Raw genomic sequence first — 19,234 nt, forward strand, 5'->3', positions numbered from 1 at the left:
CATAGGGTAGAACAAGGCTTTTTCATTCATTTCTCACGATAATGTTTATGTTTCTAAACAACACATATTAAATATTTGAAAGTTGTGTTTGTGTTCCCAAGGAGCAATCCTGATTGTATACGCACTGTAAGCACGTCATTGCAGAGAAATATATCGTCGTAAATTTTCATATTCCTTTAAAGTTGAAATTGACAGAATAGCCCCGCCCTACCCTATATAAACAATACATCAGTACAGTAACAATATGTCAGTACAATAATTAAACTAAACCGATGTATAAACAAATTTGCAATGTCAGAATATCTAAAAGTTAAACGTTTAAGAATATTTAAAAGAGATTTATGAAAGACACAAAGGGTTTTCCATAAATGTTTCATGTATAAACACTTGCAAATATCTTTTCTTTTGTTTATACCTTTAGAAATTAGTTTAAGCTTTAGAAATCTTTTCGCAATTTAAAAAAATAACTATTTCTTATCACTATCTGCGACTCTACAATTATAACTTTCAATATATTAAAATAATAGACGACATAATGCCTCATATATTAAATACACAAAAATATGTAAATACAGAGTCGTGTTATAAAATAGTAAATAGAGGAATTTGATTTAGGTGTCCAGCACGTTGTGTGATACAAAATTAACACAGTCGTCTCACAAGTATTAGCATGTATAGCTTTCAAAGGAGACAGTTATTAGTGAGATCATATTCTCAGAAAAATTTGCAACTGTTTTTTATATATAAATGTAGACCCTAGCTTCTTTTCTTTACGCTTCTCTTCAAGTAACTACTTATCCCTTTAGTTTAAAATTCATCTAATACGAAAATGTGTGAAGGAAACGGAAACTTATCTTCTTACGAGAGAAAATTCAAGTACAATTCAAATACAAATTTCCAAATATATAAAAATGCAAACTAGGAGTGAAATTAACTACTAGTTTGCATTTTTATATATTAGGAAATTTGTACGAATTATTCGAATTGCGCGTTTCTCTCGCAAGAAGATAAGTTTCCGTTTCCTTCATTCGTTATCATACGGATGTGCGATCAAAGTTGCAAAATACAACTGTACGATCCAATTGATTACATTTTTACACAACGCAAGCTCTTGGACGGAATTCGCGCGCTAAACTGAAAAGAGTTCTCCCTGGGTCGCTCGTTAACTTCTTCTGCGGCAACAGCCGATTCCGGGTCCTCGTCGAGGTCGATATCGAAGTTGTTATTTCCCATCAACGTCCCCAAGCACATGTTCTCCTCCTTTATTCGCGAACGTACTAACATTTCCAGCGTGAAGAGGTGCTCGTCGTGCGCCTCCGGCAAGTAACGGTGCATAAACTCCGCCAAGCTGTCACACCAACCAGACAAATACTTATCGTCTTATTACATAAATTATAACGTTACCAATGTGTCAAATATCAGATGATGATGAACTTAAAAAACACATCTTGCATTATATATCTCTTACCGTAAAAGATATTCGACATTATGTCCGCTTGGACCGGAACATTCAGTGATTTGACGCGCTACAGTCTGCAACGATGCCTCGCCGAGCCACTGTTTGTTCTTATTGGTGGCAATGTAAATTATCACGGGGAATTGCATGTCCCCGTGCTGGCTGTAAAACGTTGCGATAGTTGTCAGATCGTATCCTCCCAAGGTACATTCGCGGTTTTCTAAGTAGGAAAAGTTATCCACATTGCAATTGTTCTGGAGTTGGAATGCTCGTCCGTAAACTATAGCCTGAAAGCGAATAAAAAATCTATATTGCACATGATTCTTATAGTTGATAATTTATATTGTATTTTACAAAGTATTATAATTAAATTAAGTACCTCTTTGTCCTCGATTAGGGTAACGACTCGCCCAGGCTGCAACATAAAAGAAACCGATGCAACAATCATTTTATTGAGAGATTAAGATGTGAGAGAAATTATTTAGAAAGAGAATTTTCTAATTAATTTGTATTTGAAAATCTTTTCAACGTTAAAAGAAATTCATTTATGAAATTAATTTCTCTGAAACAGATACTAATGATACACATATTCATCCAGCTTTATTAGGGGATTATATTATTACATTACATATGCGTTTGTGTGTTTATATATATATATATACATAATACATCTAATACAGACTTGTTTGTAAGCAGAAAGTACATATCGCATTGTTGCGAAATGCGAAACGAATAATCCAAGACGCGGAACTTATCTTTCATTGAAGATATCAGTTACTACCGGTTTATAACTGGCTGTATATACAATTTCACGTAATTTATACATATAAGTGTAATACAAAACGCATTACCGCAACATTTATTTATTCTCTCCTTTCAAGAAAAGAAAACATGACTTTTAGATATTTTATACGGAATATTCTAGAAGAGTCTCCGTGATTTTTTACTATAAATTATAACATAAAATGCTTGTTTGAAATCGTGAGCTAGCTTTTAAAGATAAACATATTCTGTCGCTGATTTTTTGTAGAATTTTTTAACAAATCTTCCATACATTGTTTTAATATATCTGTGACAATTTATCTATTACCGCAGCATAAGTCAAATGAAAGTGACATTAAAGATGCCAAAATGACGACAAATAACGTTAGCTTATTACTTGTATATCTTTATCGTCTGTTAAAGAATAAAGAATAGATTTGTCTATTTTCTATTTTCTTATTCATCGAATTTTGATGCGATTTTTACCATTCTATAGAGCGTTTTTTTGAAAAAGTTACGTGTATGAAACATTGTGATCTATAACAAAAAGGAGTCGAATAATGACGATTTTAGTGAAGCAGATAAAGAAAACTAACCACTTTGAGCGCTTTCTTGACTTATTCTGCCTAAACCGTTACAGAAATATTAAAACAATGTATGGAAGATTTGTTGAACATAAAAAAATCTACAAAAAGTCTGTGACAACATAATAGTCTATCTTTAAAAGGTAGTCCACAATTAATAAGCGTTTTCATATTACAGTTTGTAAAAAATCAACGTCAAACTTTCAAAATATTTTTTAAATCTATGACAAAAGAAAGCTGAGCAGTGACAATTTTGGTGAAGCAACCGAAGAAAAAACGATCGTTAAAGCGCTTTCTCGACTTATATTGTCCATGCGAAACTGAACTGAAGGTCGCTAGTGTTAAAAATAAAATTTTCGTTTATAATATTTATTTTTAAATCATTAATTTTAAATAGTTATATTTACATATTATAGTATAAATTTTATAAATATCAAAAGTAACATCTTTTTATTATTTTTTAGTACGAAAAGATAAAGAAAAGATGAAACATAAACGAAACAAAGACGGAAGTGACAAAGTGCGCGAGTTTCGTTATGTGTGTTAAAACAAAGAGAGTCAAAATGAATTTCGAGTATGCTATTTTTATTTCGTGCAGGTTACGTTCACATGGTGTCCTCTAAATCTCAATCTTTCCAGCGCAATTTTATCAAAAGTGTCATTAACATATGTGTCAATAGAATCTTATCAAATCGAGACAATCACTCATAAATTATCAGTGTCGCAAAAAATGTATCGTACACTTGGAATTGGGCCAGAACCAAAAAAGAATATGCGACATACCCCGACAAGCGCAATAAAATTCAGATATTAATAGAATTCTCAAATGACTTAAAATAAAAAACACGTGCATAATGTATGGAGCATATTTTTATACACAAAAATATACATATATTAAATATTACGAAATAACTGAATACAGCATTAACGATAAGCTAAAAATTTTTAAACGAAAAAGAATGTGATCGTCGATTTTATTCATGTATGATTTAAGTAGCTTTTATTAATTCATATTATTAATTTTTTTCGAGCTAAGTTTGGTCAACTTAGTTTGAATTTCCTAGATAAGCATATCATGAAAACGTAACTTATTATATTTTTTGAATATTTTACAATTCTATTTCTTTTTCTTATATATAAAAATTTCTGTTTTTATATATAAGAGCGCTTATACATTTTATATACAATACATACACATATGTATATATTGATGTAACATATTATATTTTGGAAATAATCTATATTTCCAATTTGTAAATATTATAGCGACGCAATGGTGAATGCGGGACACATTCTTTTTTTTCTGATTAAGAGCATAACTAATTACAAATTCATAGTCGTGAGATTTTGTTTGTTATTTTATCATATCGATAAGGTTGTTGCCACGAACGTTTGCTTTATCCAAAGTCCCTGTACGGCTGCTCCGATCTTTATTATCACGTGAACTGAAGATGCGCATTGTTACATCAATACACAAGAAGCTGCCGTGTAAAATAGTATAAGTAATAGTAAAATACTAGAGATATGTTTTAAAGTTTTAATAGTTTTTAGATTCGCAGTAAAAAATCTCTTAACATTCGCTTTTCAATATTTAAGCGGCGTAAATATGTATTACGTAACAGTATAACATATGTATTTATTTTTGTAACTCTTATTAAGGTTTAGTTTTTATACGGATATGAATAATAATTTAGATAAATACTAGTTACAAATTATAATAACAAGAAAATTAAATTTTATTTGAATGTGCAATAACATATTGCGATGATTTATGTTTCTGCATTAATATTCATGAAGAAAACATCGACCAATCACTTATAAGTTTATGAGTTGACGTAAGCGCTTACGTCTCTGCTATCAGTCTTATAAATATTAGTATGCAGAAATATATTCGTATTCACAAGAAATGTGAAGAAATATACTTCCCAGATAGCAAAGCGTGCCTCAGCAAAATCTCACAAATCTGTGATTACGTATACATCTTGCCATAGATATATCTTCAACGATTTCGAATATACCGAAATTGTAGCAACACGCAGACAACAATGTGTATACGTATTGCCAGCAGTTTAACAGCAAGATAGCTACATTAATGTTATCTTGCGTTGTCGGCAATAAGACAGCATTGTATAATGCTGCATATTATTATGACAACATGATGGCAATAGTACGAATTTTGATTATGACGATTTTAAAGTTGTCGGCAAATTGCTGGCAAGTTGCTAGCTTCAATGTTATCATATCATGAAGGCATCAAGTTAGCAACAAATGAGGACTCAGTTGCTGCAATTCTGGTAGCAACACATACTTAGCAATGCATACTTAGCAAGTAATATGCCAGCAATAAGACAAACACGTTGCTATCTGGGTTACTGACTATTTTTTTCATCTTCTTGTGAATGTACATATATTAATATTCGGAAATTATAAATATATATATATTAATATTCATAAATTATCGTAATATGTTATTATACATATTAAAATATGACCTAACTTTCTATAATTAGTATTTATATATTAATTATTATTTAAATATATATAAAGTTTAAAACCTCCATAAGTGTTGACTCAAATGCGTCTCAAAAGTGCATTTTCATTATTTTCGTCAATTTTATGTTATTTTTCGTTCATTTACGTTTGTAAAACATTTTTTGAAATAAATTTATTATTTCGATTATATTCATTAAACATGAAATTACGTTGATAGCCGCCATGGTTATAGATTTCATTGTTAGAAAAGAAAAAATCAAACAAAAGATTGTGCAAAAGTTTAAACGCAATATCGTCTCGAAGAATGGTTTGTTCAATTTATCCATCGAATACGCAGGTTTCTGAATATAGAACCGGCTTTACGCTAAGAAAAAGATATTTAACAATTTATCTGTAATATGTGGGTTATAATGTTTATTTTACAAATAAATTTTTAAATCTTTTTTTCTCAGTGTAGTCATCGGTTGTGAACGTGACTCGGCGACAATTAAAGACGAATAAAGAAAAAGATCGAAGGACAGATTGGCTCACCTTTTCTGCCGTTCCACGATGCGTGGTATTGCCTTGCCAGAATCGCCTGCTGAAGCCCTTCACGTAGCCGGTCTTGCTTTTCGTGTACGCGAAACCAGGATGCCAGCAAAGCGATCCGTATCCGAATACCCAGAGGTCGTTTCCTTCCGTACGATTCATCTCTGTTCTCTCTTGTGAAAAAGAAAGTGAGCTGACCGAGCTGTTTCTTCCTTACTTCTTCCTTTATCTTTTCCCTTTTTATTTCTTTCTTGTCTCGTTTCTGATAATATTGAAGTGCCAGAGTAATGCTTTTAAATTAAAAACTTATTGTCCCACGATACGTTTTAACATCTGTCGTACGATAAAAAAAAATTATCGTACTTTACGATTATATCCTTTTACTACAAAATAATTATACAAATTTTCTTGTAAATACCACTGTCAAAATTAAAAATCATTCATTTAATCACACATCTGAATTGTTAATCAATTTCTCTCAAAATTCTCGGAGATTCTCTGAGTCTCTTGATAAAGAATCTATTTAAATTCGAATTGTCTCATTCGAATTGTCTTTCTTTTCTAGTATACAATAAATTTTTTCTAAAGTTCTATTCCAATTGCAGAAAATTGTCGATATATAGAATAGCTCTTCATTGAATCTTTGGTGGCAACTCCAAATAATCGAATTAATAACAAGTTTCACTTTAAACAAGTTTCACTTTAAATCATCAATCCTCAAAAATCCTTAAAAATCAATCCTCGATCATCGCGCTGATGCATGCGTTTGCGTCTCTGGATCCTTCGCGGATAATTCGCGGTGATTTCAATTTATTAATTTGCAAGACGTTTCGGCTAACCGACGTGATATCATAACGGTGAGATGTTCTTCTTTCGCGTCATCCTGATTGTCCACGTATTTACTCTATAATGATGAGCTGAATCCTCAAAACTGATTTTGGATCAAGTCAGTCCAAGTCAGTCGGGAAAATCCGTTCCGAGAAGATCGATGTTTCGGAAACTGTCCCGTGATCTCGACTAAATGTATGCTCAAGTATTTCTGAGACATTTGGAGGATCTCGAAAGAAAGGCGAATCACCTGAGAAGGTCCGGTGAGAACTGCCGGCTGACTGTAGTAGCCGGTTAGTATTTGGCGAACTAGACCAGATGCGCGCTGACAGGAGAAAGAGAGAAAGATATCAGGAGAGAGTACAGAGCGAATCGGGGAAGACAGAGAAAAGTAGTGGAGTACACGCCAGCAGGAGTCATGGTGGGGATGGATGATGAAACGTACCGCCTGATTGACGCACCGGATGTGCGTGAGCATTCAGTTGAGCGAATTAATCTAAAGACGCGCCGATTCGTATTATCAAAGTATCTGGTAGAGACAATTGGTTCATACGCACGTGCTTAAATGTTTAAAATACAGGAAGGTTTACGCGCGACCCATAACACGAAAGATTTCAAAAACAAATTTCGTCACTTGCCTAATTTAGCCGATCGCAGGGCAAAAATCTAAACGACGGTTTGCGAAATAAAATATTCTGGTGATTTGTTTGATACATGTAATATATAAATAGTTTTATTTGTCAGTTAGAACCTATATGCACATTCCTTCAAATTATTTAAAACTATGAGACTTATGTTAGAATTACAAAACAAGGTTTTGTTTATTTAAAGGAAAGGTTACAATACAAATTTGTTATCTCTCTTGAGGCGTGTCAGATTCGGAAAACACTTTATCTAGAAGTTCGGAACACATATCGATCTCGTCCTGATTTTCCACAGGTTTTAATTCTGTCAACAATTGCTCCAAAATGGATCTTAAACACAATTGTGATCGACGACATTCCTTTAGTGCTGGTAAAAAGTTATCGTTTACCATACCACTGAGCACTCTCAATAATTGTTCCCTATAATAAAAGAAAAAAAATACTAGATTTATATCTTAGGAGAATGTTAAAAATTGTTATGTATCCTTGAAATGTCAAATACATTACCTGACTGTCGGCTGTAAATTCATTCTACCCAATAATCCTGCTGCTTGCTCTATGAATCCCATTTTCACTAAAGTATATTTTATGTCGTTCGAATTATTTCTACTGCACAAGCTAGAAAGTAAAAATGCAGATTTTATCTGTAGTTTCTCCACTGAGCTCTGCATTGCCCGTAATAGTACCGAGTAACCGTCGTTCATATCTATATACTTTAATGATGCTGGATGTCCTCTTACTATACCTGTATTTAAAATATAATCAATGAGATAAAAAATTTATGTCGTTCCATTACTTACATGACGCTGCATACAGAGCTTTATGTCGATCCATTACTTACATGACACCGCATACAGAGCTTTTATCCTGGCTTGTTCCGATGGATCTGTATCAATCATAGATAATAACACAGGAAATACTCCTGCTTCTAACAATTTGTCTTGACAGAACGGATTATTTTGCGCTAATTCGGCGATAATATCGGCTATTCGCCATCTGATGTTACTGTGTGAGGAATTCAAACATGGTTGAAATATCGAGAAACCTCCGATCTTGTAAAAGTCGTTGGCTATATCGATATTATCTACAAAATCCGCCATTTTTTCCAATGCACTCTCATACTCCGACGAATCATCATCTGCTCGTAGATTGTTAACATTAGACAAAATTTGTACAGCTTTCTGCATTTCATCTATTACGTTCACTGTTAACGATGATAACGCCTCATTCAAGAATGTCTTTTTCTACAAAGTATAAGTGTATCTCATTTAATACGAACAATAAACAAACAAATAGCGCATATAATTTTAAATTAAGTTTCATACTTCTTCGTCCAAAGGATAAACTTGCGGTTTATTCTCTAGGTTCTCAGACTGTGCTGCATCCATAGCATATTTAAGTAATCCTTGTAAATTAGTTGGTTGCCTTGGTTGATTTGGTAATGGTTGCGGTGGAATTTGCTCGGCGTTATTCGAGGACGAGGGTCCTTCGATGGAAAGCGGTCGCGCATTGCTGTTTGATTGACCTTGCTTGACATCTTTTTTTGGTTCTTTGTTTTCAGGACTGATACAAAAGATAATTGTTTATGTAAAACACAGGTGATTAGGTTTAGGTTAATCGCAGTATTCAAAATAATATGTACATACTTGCTCATTTTGACGCTACTCTGTTTAACGAATGATGCGCCCATTAAATGAAAACACTGTTTAAAGCCAACCTCTTCGCGAACAATCCTCGACTACTTATTCTGATTCACCGCATGTCTTTTTATGGGATTTTATATTTTTGTATACCCAGAAATTTCTTCATATACCGATATACGAGATGTCGCTGGATGTCTATTCTGTGCTGGATGTTGCATTATAGGGTGCGTTCCGAGTTACGCGTGAAGCGCATAATGCATCATTTGTCCTTGTCGTTTCACCAAATAATAAAGAAGGATAAAACGATACATTGTGCGCTTTATGCGTAACTTGGAACGCACCCATAATTATATGCGGGTGTTATGTATATTCAGGTAGAGAAATAAACCCATAGAAATATAGAGCTGAGTGGATATGGTCGCGTTTTTTTTTTTCATATTATTTCCCTTTAGATAATGAAGGAGAGATCAAGCCGTTTAAAGTGCCTTCAATCCTTCCTCTTGGATCTTTTGGCACAAGACATGCTGATGTTCCGCATTTAACTTTTAGGTTAGGTGATCACCGCGGAGCCTCATTTATTAACGCCTCTAGACGTACAAAATGAATTACATAGCCATATCCATAAATATTCTGATGGGTAACACGTTTTATGTCCACTATCTTTTGGTTCTGTTCCATACTATGACCATGATTTTTGCAAGATATACAAAATTTGTATATTTTTTTTAAAGCAACAATGTATTTTTTTTACATCAATTTATCTTATTATTCTATATATATTATTTTAAATAAATTATTAACAATTATAAAAAAATTAATAGTTTAAAAAATATTTTATATACGTTTTATTAAAATTAATAAGAAAAAATGGATACTTTTTTCTTATTGCATGATTATTCAATGCATACTTATTCAAACATTAAAATACAAATTAATACAGTATGACACAATTTTTATTATATTAAACTTATTTTTTTAGTTCTTACAAAACACTAGCAATGATACAGTAACATAATAAAGGATGTATGTATCCATGTCATCAAATATTGTAATTACAAAACTAAAACGTTTTAAGAGACTACTTATGTCATTTTAACTTTATTCTTGGTTTAATTTAATTATCTTTTTTTCCTTAGAACTAGAAAAAGATAAAAAATAAGTTAAACTGAGATTGAAGTTAATTCACTGGTAGACAGGGATATTATTCATACAATATTACATTTTTAATGAGACAGAACATTTTAAATATAAGTAATGTTCAAGGCTCAGAAGAAGAAAACTTAATAATAATTAGCCTAATAAGCCTATTTGAGCCAATCACAAGATATTTATGTGTGAATTAAAAATTAAAGAATTAAACCATTACATGTATATTAATCGTAATTAATCGTAGCTTAACGTTTCGACCTATGGTTAAGTTCCTTATCAATACTTTAATACGCGTTAAAAATATATCTGAATTGTCCAACTATCTATCAATGTTTTATATTAATTTGTAAATAATGAAAATTGGTTAAATGTGATCAAATTCATTTTTGTATAATTTAGGGAACCTATCAGTCTCATGAAACATATAAAGTTATTCAAAAAAACCAATGACACTTGAGCAATCATGTAAGTTATTTTTAGACATTAAGTATAAGTTTTATTAGTATATATATACATATTAAAATGTTTGTATTAAGTAAACTAGCGAATTTGATGACCTACAAAGCGGTTGGACAATACAGATATATTTTTAACGCGTATTGAAGTATTGATAAGGACCTTAACCATAGGTCGAAATGTTAAGCTACGATTAATTATGATTAATATATATGTAATGATTTAATTCTTTAATTTTTAATTCACACAATAAATATCTTGTGATTGGCTCAAATAGGCTTATTAGGCTAAATATTATTAAGAACATTTTAAATATATATTTTAACTGTAATACACATATGGACATGAATTTTTCCTTTTTATAACAATATATATTTTTTAAATAATTATATTTAAATGTATGCTGATATTGATTCCTAATGAAAAATTTTTGCACAAAGATGCTGTTACCTATTATTAATCATATTGATGTGATGTAAAGTAAACATATTGCATAGCTTTTCAATCAAACGAAATAATGTGGTTTCTTCACTATTATGCCATATTCCGCGACTGCTGGTGTCAGATCTTCCATAGTCAGAGTATAACGTCGGTCTTTTCCCTTCGTTTTTGTATTCTGATTGGCACCACGTGTTTTACAATGCTGCAATGCATCGTTGGCAATTTCTGAGATAAACTTTTGTGCTGCTAGTGACACCAGGCGTACTCTAAAATAACAAGAAATCGTATAACAACATGTAACATTATTTGATAGAGTTACTAAATAAATATTATATGTTTAATCAACGAAACTCTTTTAACTAACTATAGGATGATTTAAACACAATATTATGTTTGTACTTACATCCTAGGATCTATAGCATTGAAACCAGCCGTGTGTAAGTAATGTTCAGTGATGGCATCTGGTACCTAATGTTAACATTGTAAAATAACAAACATAATTAATTGCTCAAGTACAAATTAATTTTTTTCAAAAAATTTATATTATAAAGAAAATGGATAGATACCGTCGGTGTATAATCCTCTAATTGCATCAAGAAATCTGACAACGGTTGTCCCGCAGTCTTGGTCTCCTCGTTATAAATCGGTGGGGTTTCCCTTCCAAAATTCTCTGCCATTTTTTTGTGTTAACGTGAAATAAAACTGTGTTATAAATTCCTAACCTAAATCCTTAAGAAAACGAACTGTTTTACTATTTTGTAATTTGCCTCTCTTACACACCGAGGTTTCTATCTTTTCTTTTATAAATGTTTCCTCTTGAGAGTACAGTAACACTTTTTAATGTGTCAATACGCGAATATCTTTAGGTTTACAAGCAGTTCGAAGCTTAGCGTGTTTAGATACGTAAAAATGACATCCATACGTATGTATGTACATACACACATTCAATGCACTAGGTTCGTTCTTTTTTGAAGAATTCTGAACTAGTTTCGGAGTCCATTCCAAACCAAAACGTCCTCTCCGAGGAAAATTTATTTCCTAAACTAGTGCAATAAGTTAGATTAGAATAAAACAAACTATAATTGTCTCACTTTAACCAGACTTTAATTTATTGCACCAGTGTACACTAGTTTAGAACTTGAGATAAAAAAAGAACAGACCTACTGTGTACATAACTTAACCTAATCCCGGTTGGAGCATTGTGTTTTAAATTAACGATACTAACAAACTGTAAAAAATATGGCTATAATAATAAAAAAATAACTTACAAACATTGTAATCGACCATTTAATCCAAAATATTATAGGATACTTATTATTCAATACGTAAGCCAACAACAAAATTGAGAATGAAAGCATAATTAATTTTATTCCTGTCAAATTGCATTTTCTTTATATTATAAGAAATACAAAAATATTTATGTAAGTTAATAAGTATATATATTATTCTGCCTTTAAAAATTGTAATGATTATTGTTACGGTTAGAGAGTGATTTATATATAACTATAATTCTTAATATAAAACAATCTTATTTTGAAGGATGGCATCCGAGGACGTCAATTCTCATACAATATTAAATGCTTCGGAAGAGACTGGACAGTCTGTTACCAGTATATCGCAGGAAAGTAATAATAAGGATGCAAACTCGAGTAAGCCACAGACTCAGGTAAATCCAACGAGTAATCTCCAAAGGATACATCAACGCAAGCAGCAGACATACAACTGGCCACAAGAAAAGAAATTATTAAAGCTTGCAAATTATAGTGCTTGTCAAACGCAAGATTGTAAATGTACAGGCTGGAAAAACGCACAACCGATTATAAAATCACCAAAGGGCGAAATACAGCAGCCTCTTATAAGTTTTTCTGATCCATGCAAGATGTGTATTCATCCTTTGGAAAACCACATCAAACATTTGCCGGTTCAATCTGATGATGAAATCAATAGATTATTGGGAATGGCTATAGACGCAGATAATATTTTAACATGTACACATAGGGAAATAGATCCTGATACTAAGAAGGTTTATTTTTATTTATACAAATTATTGAGGAATTGTATCTTGTCTATGACAAAGCCAGCCATAGAAGGTCCATTAGGACAGCCACCATTTGAAAGACCCAACATGGCAAAAGCAGTAATGAATTTTGTTTTATATAAATTTAGTCATTTATCACCGGCAGATTGGCAAATTATGTGTGATATGGCAAAAATGTTTTTACATTGTCTGAATTTCTGGAATTTTGAAGCGCCCAGTGCCAGACAAGCAACAATTAATATAGAGGAAGCTCCTGCTTACAAAATTAATTATACCCGCTGGCTAGTCTTTTGCCATGTTCCTGCATTTTGTGACTCTTTACCGCATCATGATACTCCTTTAGTTTTTGGAAAAACTCTATTGCAAGCCGTATTCAAACCACTTTGTAGAGAATTAATGAATAAGTGTCATAATGAAAGAGACAAAATAACGCCGGAGAAGAGAATTATAGTTTTAACGCATTTTCCTAAGTATGTATTAAGTTTTTCCCCTTCTTATATTCATTTTTAATTATAACGATAACTACACGATTCTTTGTATTTAAGGTTTCTTTCAGCACTAGAAGCTGAGATTTATTCTGATAGTTCACCTATGTGGGATCCTGAATTTAAACAAGCACCACCACCTCATGTGCAAGCTGCCTTAGAATCAAAAGCACAAGCAAGAAAGGCAGGAGAATTTGAAAAAGTCATTATTACACCGAACGAGAAAGATAATTATACAACGATAAATATTAGCCCTGGGATAAGAAGACTTCCCGAAAAACGTTTTTATTCCGAAGGACGACCCGATGCAAAGAAACGGAAAAGTGAAGAAGTTTTTGAAGATTTACCAGATGAAACTGTTGCTGAAATTGTTGCAACTATTAACGATCCACATTATATGTATGGGCCTGATGCGGTATTTCCTCCTGATGTTCCACGAGACGAAACTGCTAAAATTGAAGAAAGCAGAAAGATCATAGAGTTCCACGTTGTCGGAAATAGCCTGACACAGCCAGTATCTAAGCAAACTATGCTTTGGTTGATAGGATTGCATAATGTATTCAGTCATCAATTAGTCAGAATGCCCAAAGAATATATATCTCAATTTGTATTTGATCCGTGAGTATTATCCAAAAATAATATGTTAATTTATTGTAAAAATTTATTAATAATAATCCATTGCTTATCACACAGGAAACATAAAACATTGGCCTTGATAAAAAGTGGTCGTCCAATCGGCGGTATTTGTTTTCGCATGTTTCCTACTCAGGGTTTTACTGAGATTGTATTTTGCGCTGTTACGAGCCAAGAGCAAGTAAAAGGCTATGGAACACATTTAATGAATATGCTAAAAGATTATCACATCAAAAACAACATACTGCATTTTCTTACATTTGCGGATGAGTTTGCTATTGGATATTTTAAAAAGCAAGGATTTAGCAAAGATATAAAACTGCCGAAGCCGATGTATCATGGATATATCAAAGATTACGAAGGAGCGACATTGATGCACTGTGAATTGAATGCTAAAATAGTATATACTGAATTTACAGCAGTATTAAGGAAACAAAAAGAAATAGTCAAGAAATTAATTTATCAAAGACAACAGGATATACAAAAGGTTCATCCGGGTTTAACATGCTTTAAAGATGGTGTAAAAAGTATTCCTGTCGAATCCATTCCAGGAATTCGTGAAACCGGATGGAAAAATTACGCTCAAACAAGAACAAGAGGTGTGGCCAAAGGAACGCAAGGTTCAGAACTTATAGATTGTATAGATATGTCAGAGTCTCTTTATAACACTTTAAACAGTGTTTTGAATAGCGTGAAGAATCACAGTACGGCCTGGCCATTTCTGGAGCCTGTAGACAAGGACGATGTTCCAGACTACTACGATCATATAAAATATCCAATGGGTGAGCACAGAGAAGATATAATACATTTTAAAACGATCAGAGCAATTTTTAATAATGAAATATTAAATATAAATTAAAAAAAAAATATTAAAATGAGAAAACTTAATAATAAATCAGGAACTAATGATACATGATTTTTTATATTGCAGATCTCAAGACTATGGAAGATCGTTTGAAATCTAAATACTATGTAACTAGAAGATTATTTATTGCTGACATGACACGAATTTTTAGAAATTGTAGATTATATAATAGTCTCGAAACCGATTATTATCGTTGCGCCAATGCTTTAGAAAAATATTTTCAGACACGTATGAAAGAAATTGGTTTATGGGACAAGTAGAATTTTTTGTATCCTATGACATAAAAAAGATTAAAAATGATAATAATATGTTGTTTATTATTTGATCCTCTATTAGCTACTTAGGTCAGTTGCCGAAAAGTTGGCTAAAAAGTAGCTACATCAAAGTTTTTTCTTTGCTTGTGAAATTTTCGAATTTAAAATTTGATACTGCATATGTAAATCTAATAACTCGTATGTAAATATATACATATGTAAATCTAAAAACTCGGATTTCACAGAAATTCGTTTAAAGGGAATTTAAATCACACAACCACAAATAAAGATTTAAATCTATATGGCAAAGATTGAAAGAACACTTTAAAGTTCACACGATAGCCAATCATCTTTCGGTATATATTATTATTTTTAAAAAACAGAAAACAATTGGCCATTGCGTGGACATGCGTTATATCGTTACGTTTCTTGATGAAGCATAATATAACGGTGTGTAGGATGCATTAGGGGGAACAGTTCATATAACCTAACCTAATCTGTCAAACTGTCCTATATATCGACATAATAATAACATAAGAAATTATAGAGAATCGTAGAGAATGCTGGTTTATAACTGCATAAAAGTTCTGCGGATATCGTAATTGTTTATTTAAATCACAATATCATTGTCGAATAGTTGAGTATAAATGTCACTGAGTAGAAACGTATAATTAATTCGATTCGTATAAAATTGCGATTTAATTTCTTTGTACTTTAGAAGGAACTTTTTAATGTGTGTATAAGTTCATGTAAGTTGCCTAAAAAATTATTACGATTATGACACTGATCCGTACACAAATACTTGTTCAATCCATAATATGAATATTATAATGATTTTTTGTAGAATGGCATCCGAGGACATCAATTCTCATGCAACTGCTTCTTCGGAAGAGACTGGACAACCTGCCAGCAGTAATCTGCAACAAGAAAGTAATACCAAGGATGCAAATTCAGCTAAGCCGCAGACTCAAGTAAATCGCACAAGTAATCTCCAAAGGATACATCAACGCAAGCAGCAAACATACAATTGGCCACAAGAAAAGAAACTGTTGAAGCTTGCGAATTACAGTGCTTGTCAAGCAGAGGAATGCAAATGTACAGGCTGGAAAAACGCTCAACCAATTATAAAATCACCAAAGGGCGAAATACAACAGCCTGTTATAAATTTTTTCGATCCATGCAAGATATGCACTCATCCTTTAGAAAATCATATCAAACATTTACGGGTTCAGTCTGACGAGGAAATCAATCGATTATTGGGGATGGCTATCGATGCTGACAATATTTTTGCATGTACGCACAGGGAAGTAGATCCTGATACTAAGAAAGTCTATATTTATTTGTACAAATTATTGAGAAATTGTATCTTGTCTATGACGAAACCAGCCGTGGAAGGTCCGTTAGGGCAGCCACCCTTTGAAAGACCTAACATAGCGAAAGCAGTAATGAACTTTGTTTTGTATAAATTTAGTCATTTGCCGTCGAGAGAATGGCAGATTATGTACGACATGGCAAAGATGCTTTTACACTGCCTGAATTTTTGGAATTTTGAAGCACCTAGTGCCAGACGGTTAACAATTAATACAGATGAGGCTCCTGCTTATAAAATTAATTATACCCGCTGGCTCGTTTTTTGTCATGTGCCTGCATTTTGTGACTCCTTGCCACATTACGACACTCCTTTGGTTTTTGGGAAAACTCTATTGCAAGCTGTATTTAGATCAGTTTGTAGACAATTAATGGATAAGTGTAATAATGAAAGAGATAAAATTGCACCGGAGAAAAGAGTTTTAGTCTTAACACATTTTCCCAAGTATGTTCCCTAAATCTCTTTTTCATTTCTTATACATAACTTATAAATATCAAACTGAACAATCATATTTTACATTTAAGGTTTTTGTCATCGTTAGAAGTAGAAATTTATTCTGACAATTCTCCCATTTGGGATCCTGAATTTAAACAAATTCCACCTTCTCACTTTCAAACTGCCCTGGAATCAAAAGCTCATCAAGCAAGAAAAACGGGAGAATTTGAAAAAGTTACTGTCACTCCAAATGAAAAAGACAATTTTACAACAATAAATATTAGTCCTGGAATTAAAAAAATCCAGGAGAAGCGTCCTAATGCCGAGGGGCGCCTTGAGGCAAAGAGGCGAAAAAATGAAGAAACTTTTGAGGATCTACCAGATGAGACCATTGCTGAAATTGTTGCATCTATTAATGACACTAATTATATGTCTGGTTCTGACGCAGTATTTCCACCAAACGTGCCACGGGACGAAACTGCTAAGATGGAAGAAAGTAAAAAGATAATAGAATTTCATGTAGTCGGAAATAGCCTGACACGGCCAGTGTCTAAGCAAACTATGCTTTGGCTAATAGGGCTACAAGATGTATTCAGTCATCAATTACCAAGAACGCCCAAAGAATACATTACTCAACTTGTTTTTGATCCGTGAGTAATGACAATTTAGTATCAATGTTAAATACTTTTACGTACGAATGTATTCAATAGTATTTTTTATCCTACAGAAAGCATAAAACGCTAGCCTTGATAAAGGATGGTCGTCCAATTGGTGGGATTTGTTTTTGTATGTTCCCAAGTCAAGGGTTTACAGAAATAGTGTTTTGCGCTGTTACAAGCCATGAGCAGGTAAAAGGCTATGGAACGCACTTGATGAATATGTTGAAAGATTATCACATTAAGAACAACATACTGCATTTTCTTACATTCGCGGATGATTTTGCTATTGGATACTTTAAGAAACAGGGATTTAGCAAAGATATAAAACTGCCGAAGTCAGTGCACCAGGGGTACATTAAATATTACGTGGGAGCGACATTAATGCATTGCGAGCTGAATCCAAAAATTGTATATACTGAATTTACTGCAGTTATCAGGAAACAGAAGGAAATAGTGAAAAAGCTGATTCACCAGAGACAACAAGAAATCCAGAAAGTGCATCCTGGCTTAACATGTTTTAAGGAGGGTTTAAGGGGAATCCCCATCGAGTGTATTCCAGGGATTCATGAAACCGGATGGAAAAGTTGTGCTCAAACCAGAACGAGAGGTGTGACGAAAGGAATGCAAGGTCCAGAATCAATGGACACGAATTTAGATGTTCCAGATTCTCTGTGTAATACATTAAACGGTGTTCTGAATAGTGTGAAAAAACACAGCACAGCGTGGCCTTTTTTAAAACCTGTAAATAAAATTGATGTACCAGATTACTACGACCACATAAAATACCCTATGGGTAAGTTTAAGAAAAGTGTCTATATATTTTACTGTTTAAAATCTTGTACATTGTAAATGTAATTATCTGGTCTCATTATTTGAAAGAAGCCAACCGAATACAAGAAATTCAATGTAATGAAATGTATTTATTCATGTTATAGATCTCAAGGCGATGCAAGATCGCTTGAATTCGGGATACTATGTAATAAAGAGATTATTTATAGCAGACATGTCACGGATTTTCAATAACTGTAGATTGTATAATAGTCCTGACACTGAATATTACCGTTGTGCCAATGCTCTGGAAAAATACTTTCAAACGCGTATGAAAGAAGTCGGACTCTGGGATAAGTAAAACTTTTAAGACTGTTATAATGATAATGTTGGCAATTGATACTTTCTAATTTATTCTTATTATAAAATATTATTACTTTATAAAGAAAATCCATATCTTGGAATACTGCTTTTTGTGCAGTATTTGTATATAAAGATAAAATTTAATATAAATATATATATATATATAATCTGTATATGGAAACGCGTGTCAGAACAATTAAAAAGAAAATTAAAAAAAGATTTTATTTCCATAGTACAGGTTCATATCATGTTTATTATATTTATTTTACTTAATTTCTTCGAATATGTATATACAGGGTGTTTCCAAATTAAATGGCAAAACTTCGGGAGCGTGTAGAGGAGTAAAAAACTAAGAAAAAAAGTCCTATAGACATATGCTCG

The 19,234-nt window shown here is 32.5% G+C and overlaps 5 protein-coding genes across 7 annotated transcripts; 2 read left to right on the forward strand and 3 right to left on the reverse strand.

Annotated features, from left to right (window-relative positions):
- Positions 1-913: 913 nt before the first annotated feature.
- Positions 914-6,927, reverse strand: LOC108721103 (glutathione-specific gamma-glutamylcyclotransferase 1). 3 transcript variants are annotated; one of them, XM_018445465.1, is made up of 5 exons: positions 6,663-6,927; positions 5,827-5,996; positions 1,836-1,871; positions 1,469-1,743; positions 914-1,348 (listed from the first exon to the last, which is right to left on the reverse strand). In XM_018445465.1, the coding sequence occupies exons 2-5, from the start codon at positions 5,983-5,985 to the stop codon at positions 1,087-1,089; spliced, it is 732 nt and encodes a 243-aa protein (XP_018300967.1). In that variant the 5' UTR covers positions 5,986-5,996; positions 6,663-6,927; the 3' UTR covers positions 914-1,086. The 3 variants fall into 3 exon arrangements, with proteins under 3 accessions (XP_018300967.1, XP_018300966.1, XP_018300965.1); XM_018445464.1 differs by having other exon boundaries at positions 5,827-6,085; XM_018445463.1 differs by lacking the exon at positions 6,663-6,927 and having other exon boundaries at positions 5,827-6,262.
- A 481-nt stretch (positions 6,928-7,408) lies between these two features.
- LOC108721102 (hsp70-binding protein 1) lies at positions 7,409-9,171 on the reverse strand. The gene is made up of 5 exons (XM_018445462.1): positions 8,942-9,171; positions 8,621-8,858; positions 8,137-8,539; positions 7,803-8,040; positions 7,409-7,715 (listed from the first exon to the last, which is right to left on the reverse strand). The coding sequence occupies exons 1-5, from the start codon at positions 8,983-8,985 to the stop codon at positions 7,505-7,507; spliced, it is 1,134 nt and encodes a 377-aa protein (XP_018300964.1). The 5' UTR covers positions 8,986-9,171; the 3' UTR covers positions 7,409-7,504.
- Positions 9,172-10,950: 1,779 nt separating this feature from the next.
- Positions 10,951-12,046, reverse strand: LOC108721104 (transcription initiation factor TFIID subunit 10). Its single transcript, XM_018445466.1, has 3 exons — positions 11,551-12,046; positions 11,388-11,452; positions 10,951-11,250 (listed from the first exon to the last, which is right to left on the reverse strand). The coding sequence occupies exons 1-3, from the start codon at positions 11,659-11,661 to the stop codon at positions 11,049-11,051; spliced, it is 378 nt and encodes a 125-aa protein (XP_018300968.1). The 5' UTR covers positions 11,662-12,046; the 3' UTR covers positions 10,951-11,048.
- A 320-nt stretch (positions 12,047-12,366) lies between these two features.
- Positions 12,367-15,265, forward strand: LOC108721101 (histone acetyltransferase KAT2A). Its single transcript, XM_018445460.1, has 5 exons — positions 12,367-12,405; positions 12,524-13,492; positions 13,568-14,125; positions 14,201-14,922; positions 15,072-15,265. Coding segments are annotated over exons 1-5 (2,445 nt in total). The 5' UTR covers positions 12,367-12,403.
- Positions 15,266-15,860: 595 nt separating this feature from the next.
- On the forward strand, positions 15,861-18,851 carry LOC108721064 (histone acetyltransferase KAT2A). The gene is made up of 5 exons (XM_018445389.1): positions 15,861-16,008; positions 16,104-17,072; positions 17,153-17,713; positions 17,791-18,515; positions 18,658-18,851. Exons 2-5 carry the CDS (start codon positions 16,105-16,107, stop codon positions 18,849-18,851), a joined length of 2,448 nt encoding a protein of 815 aa, XP_018300891.1. The 5' UTR covers positions 15,861-16,008; position 16,104.
- Positions 18,852-19,234: the final 383 nt, after the last annotated feature.

This window comes from Mycetomoellerius zeteki, unplaced genomic scaffold (assembly GCF_001594055.1).
Source record: "Mycetomoellerius zeteki isolate Tzet28-1 unplaced genomic scaffold, Tzet1.0 scaffold159, whole genome shotgun sequence".
Taxonomy (NCBI): Eukaryota; Metazoa; Arthropoda; class Insecta; order Hymenoptera; family Formicidae; genus Mycetomoellerius; species Mycetomoellerius zeteki.

Coding starts and splice junctions, on each gene's coding strand:
- LOC108721103 (XM_018445465.1), bottom strand. CDS start 5,985: ATGAATCGTACGGAAGGAAACGACCTCTGGGTATTCGGATACGGATCG. Junction 1,744..1,835: donor CCCTAATCGAGGACAAAGAG/GTACTTAATTTA, acceptor ATTCGCTTTCAG/GCTATAGTTTACGGACGAGC. Junction 1,349..1,468: donor AATGTCGAATATCTTTTACG/GTAAGAGATATA, acceptor TTGGTGTGACAG/CTTGGCGGAGTTTATGCACC.
- LOC108721102 (XM_018445462.1), bottom strand. CDS start 8,985: ATGGGCGCATCATTCGTTAAACAGAGTAGCGTCAAAATGAGCAA. Junction 8,540..8,620: donor TTTATCCTTTGGACGAAGAA/GTATGAAACTTA, acceptor TATACTTTGTAG/AAAAAGACATTCTTGAATGA. Junction 8,041..8,136: donor AGCTCTGTATGCGGTGTCAT/GTAAGTAATGGA, acceptor TTTTAAATACAG/GTATAGTAAGAGGACATCCA.
- LOC108721104 (XM_018445466.1), bottom strand. CDS start 11,661: ATGGCAGAGAATTTTGGAAGGGAAACCCCACCGATTTATAACGAGGAG. Junction 11,453..11,550: donor TAGAGGATTATACACCGACG/GTATCTATCCAT, acceptor TGTTAACATTAG/GTACCAGATGCCATCACTGA. Junction 11,251..11,387: donor AATGCTATAGATCCTAGGAT/GTAAGTACAAAC, acceptor TTGTTATTTTAG/AGTACGCCTGGTGTCACTAG.
- LOC108721101 (XM_018445460.1), top strand. Junction 13,493..13,567: donor GTTTTAACGCATTTTCCTAA/GTATGTATTAAG, acceptor TTTGTATTTAAG/GTTTCTTTCAGCACTAGAAG. Junction 14,923..15,071: donor TCATATAAAATATCCAATGG/GTGAGCACAGAG, acceptor TTTATATTGCAG/ATCTCAAGACTATGGAAGAT.
- LOC108721064 (XM_018445389.1), top strand. CDS start 16,105: ATGGCATCCGAGGACATCAATTCTCATGCAACTGCTTCTTCGGAAGAG. Junction 17,073..17,152: donor GTCTTAACACATTTTCCCAA/GTATGTTCCCTA, acceptor TTTACATTTAAG/GTTTTTGTCATCGTTAGAAG. Junction 18,516..18,657: donor CCACATAAAATACCCTATGG/GTAAGTTTAAGA, acceptor TTCATGTTATAG/ATCTCAAGGCGATGCAAGAT.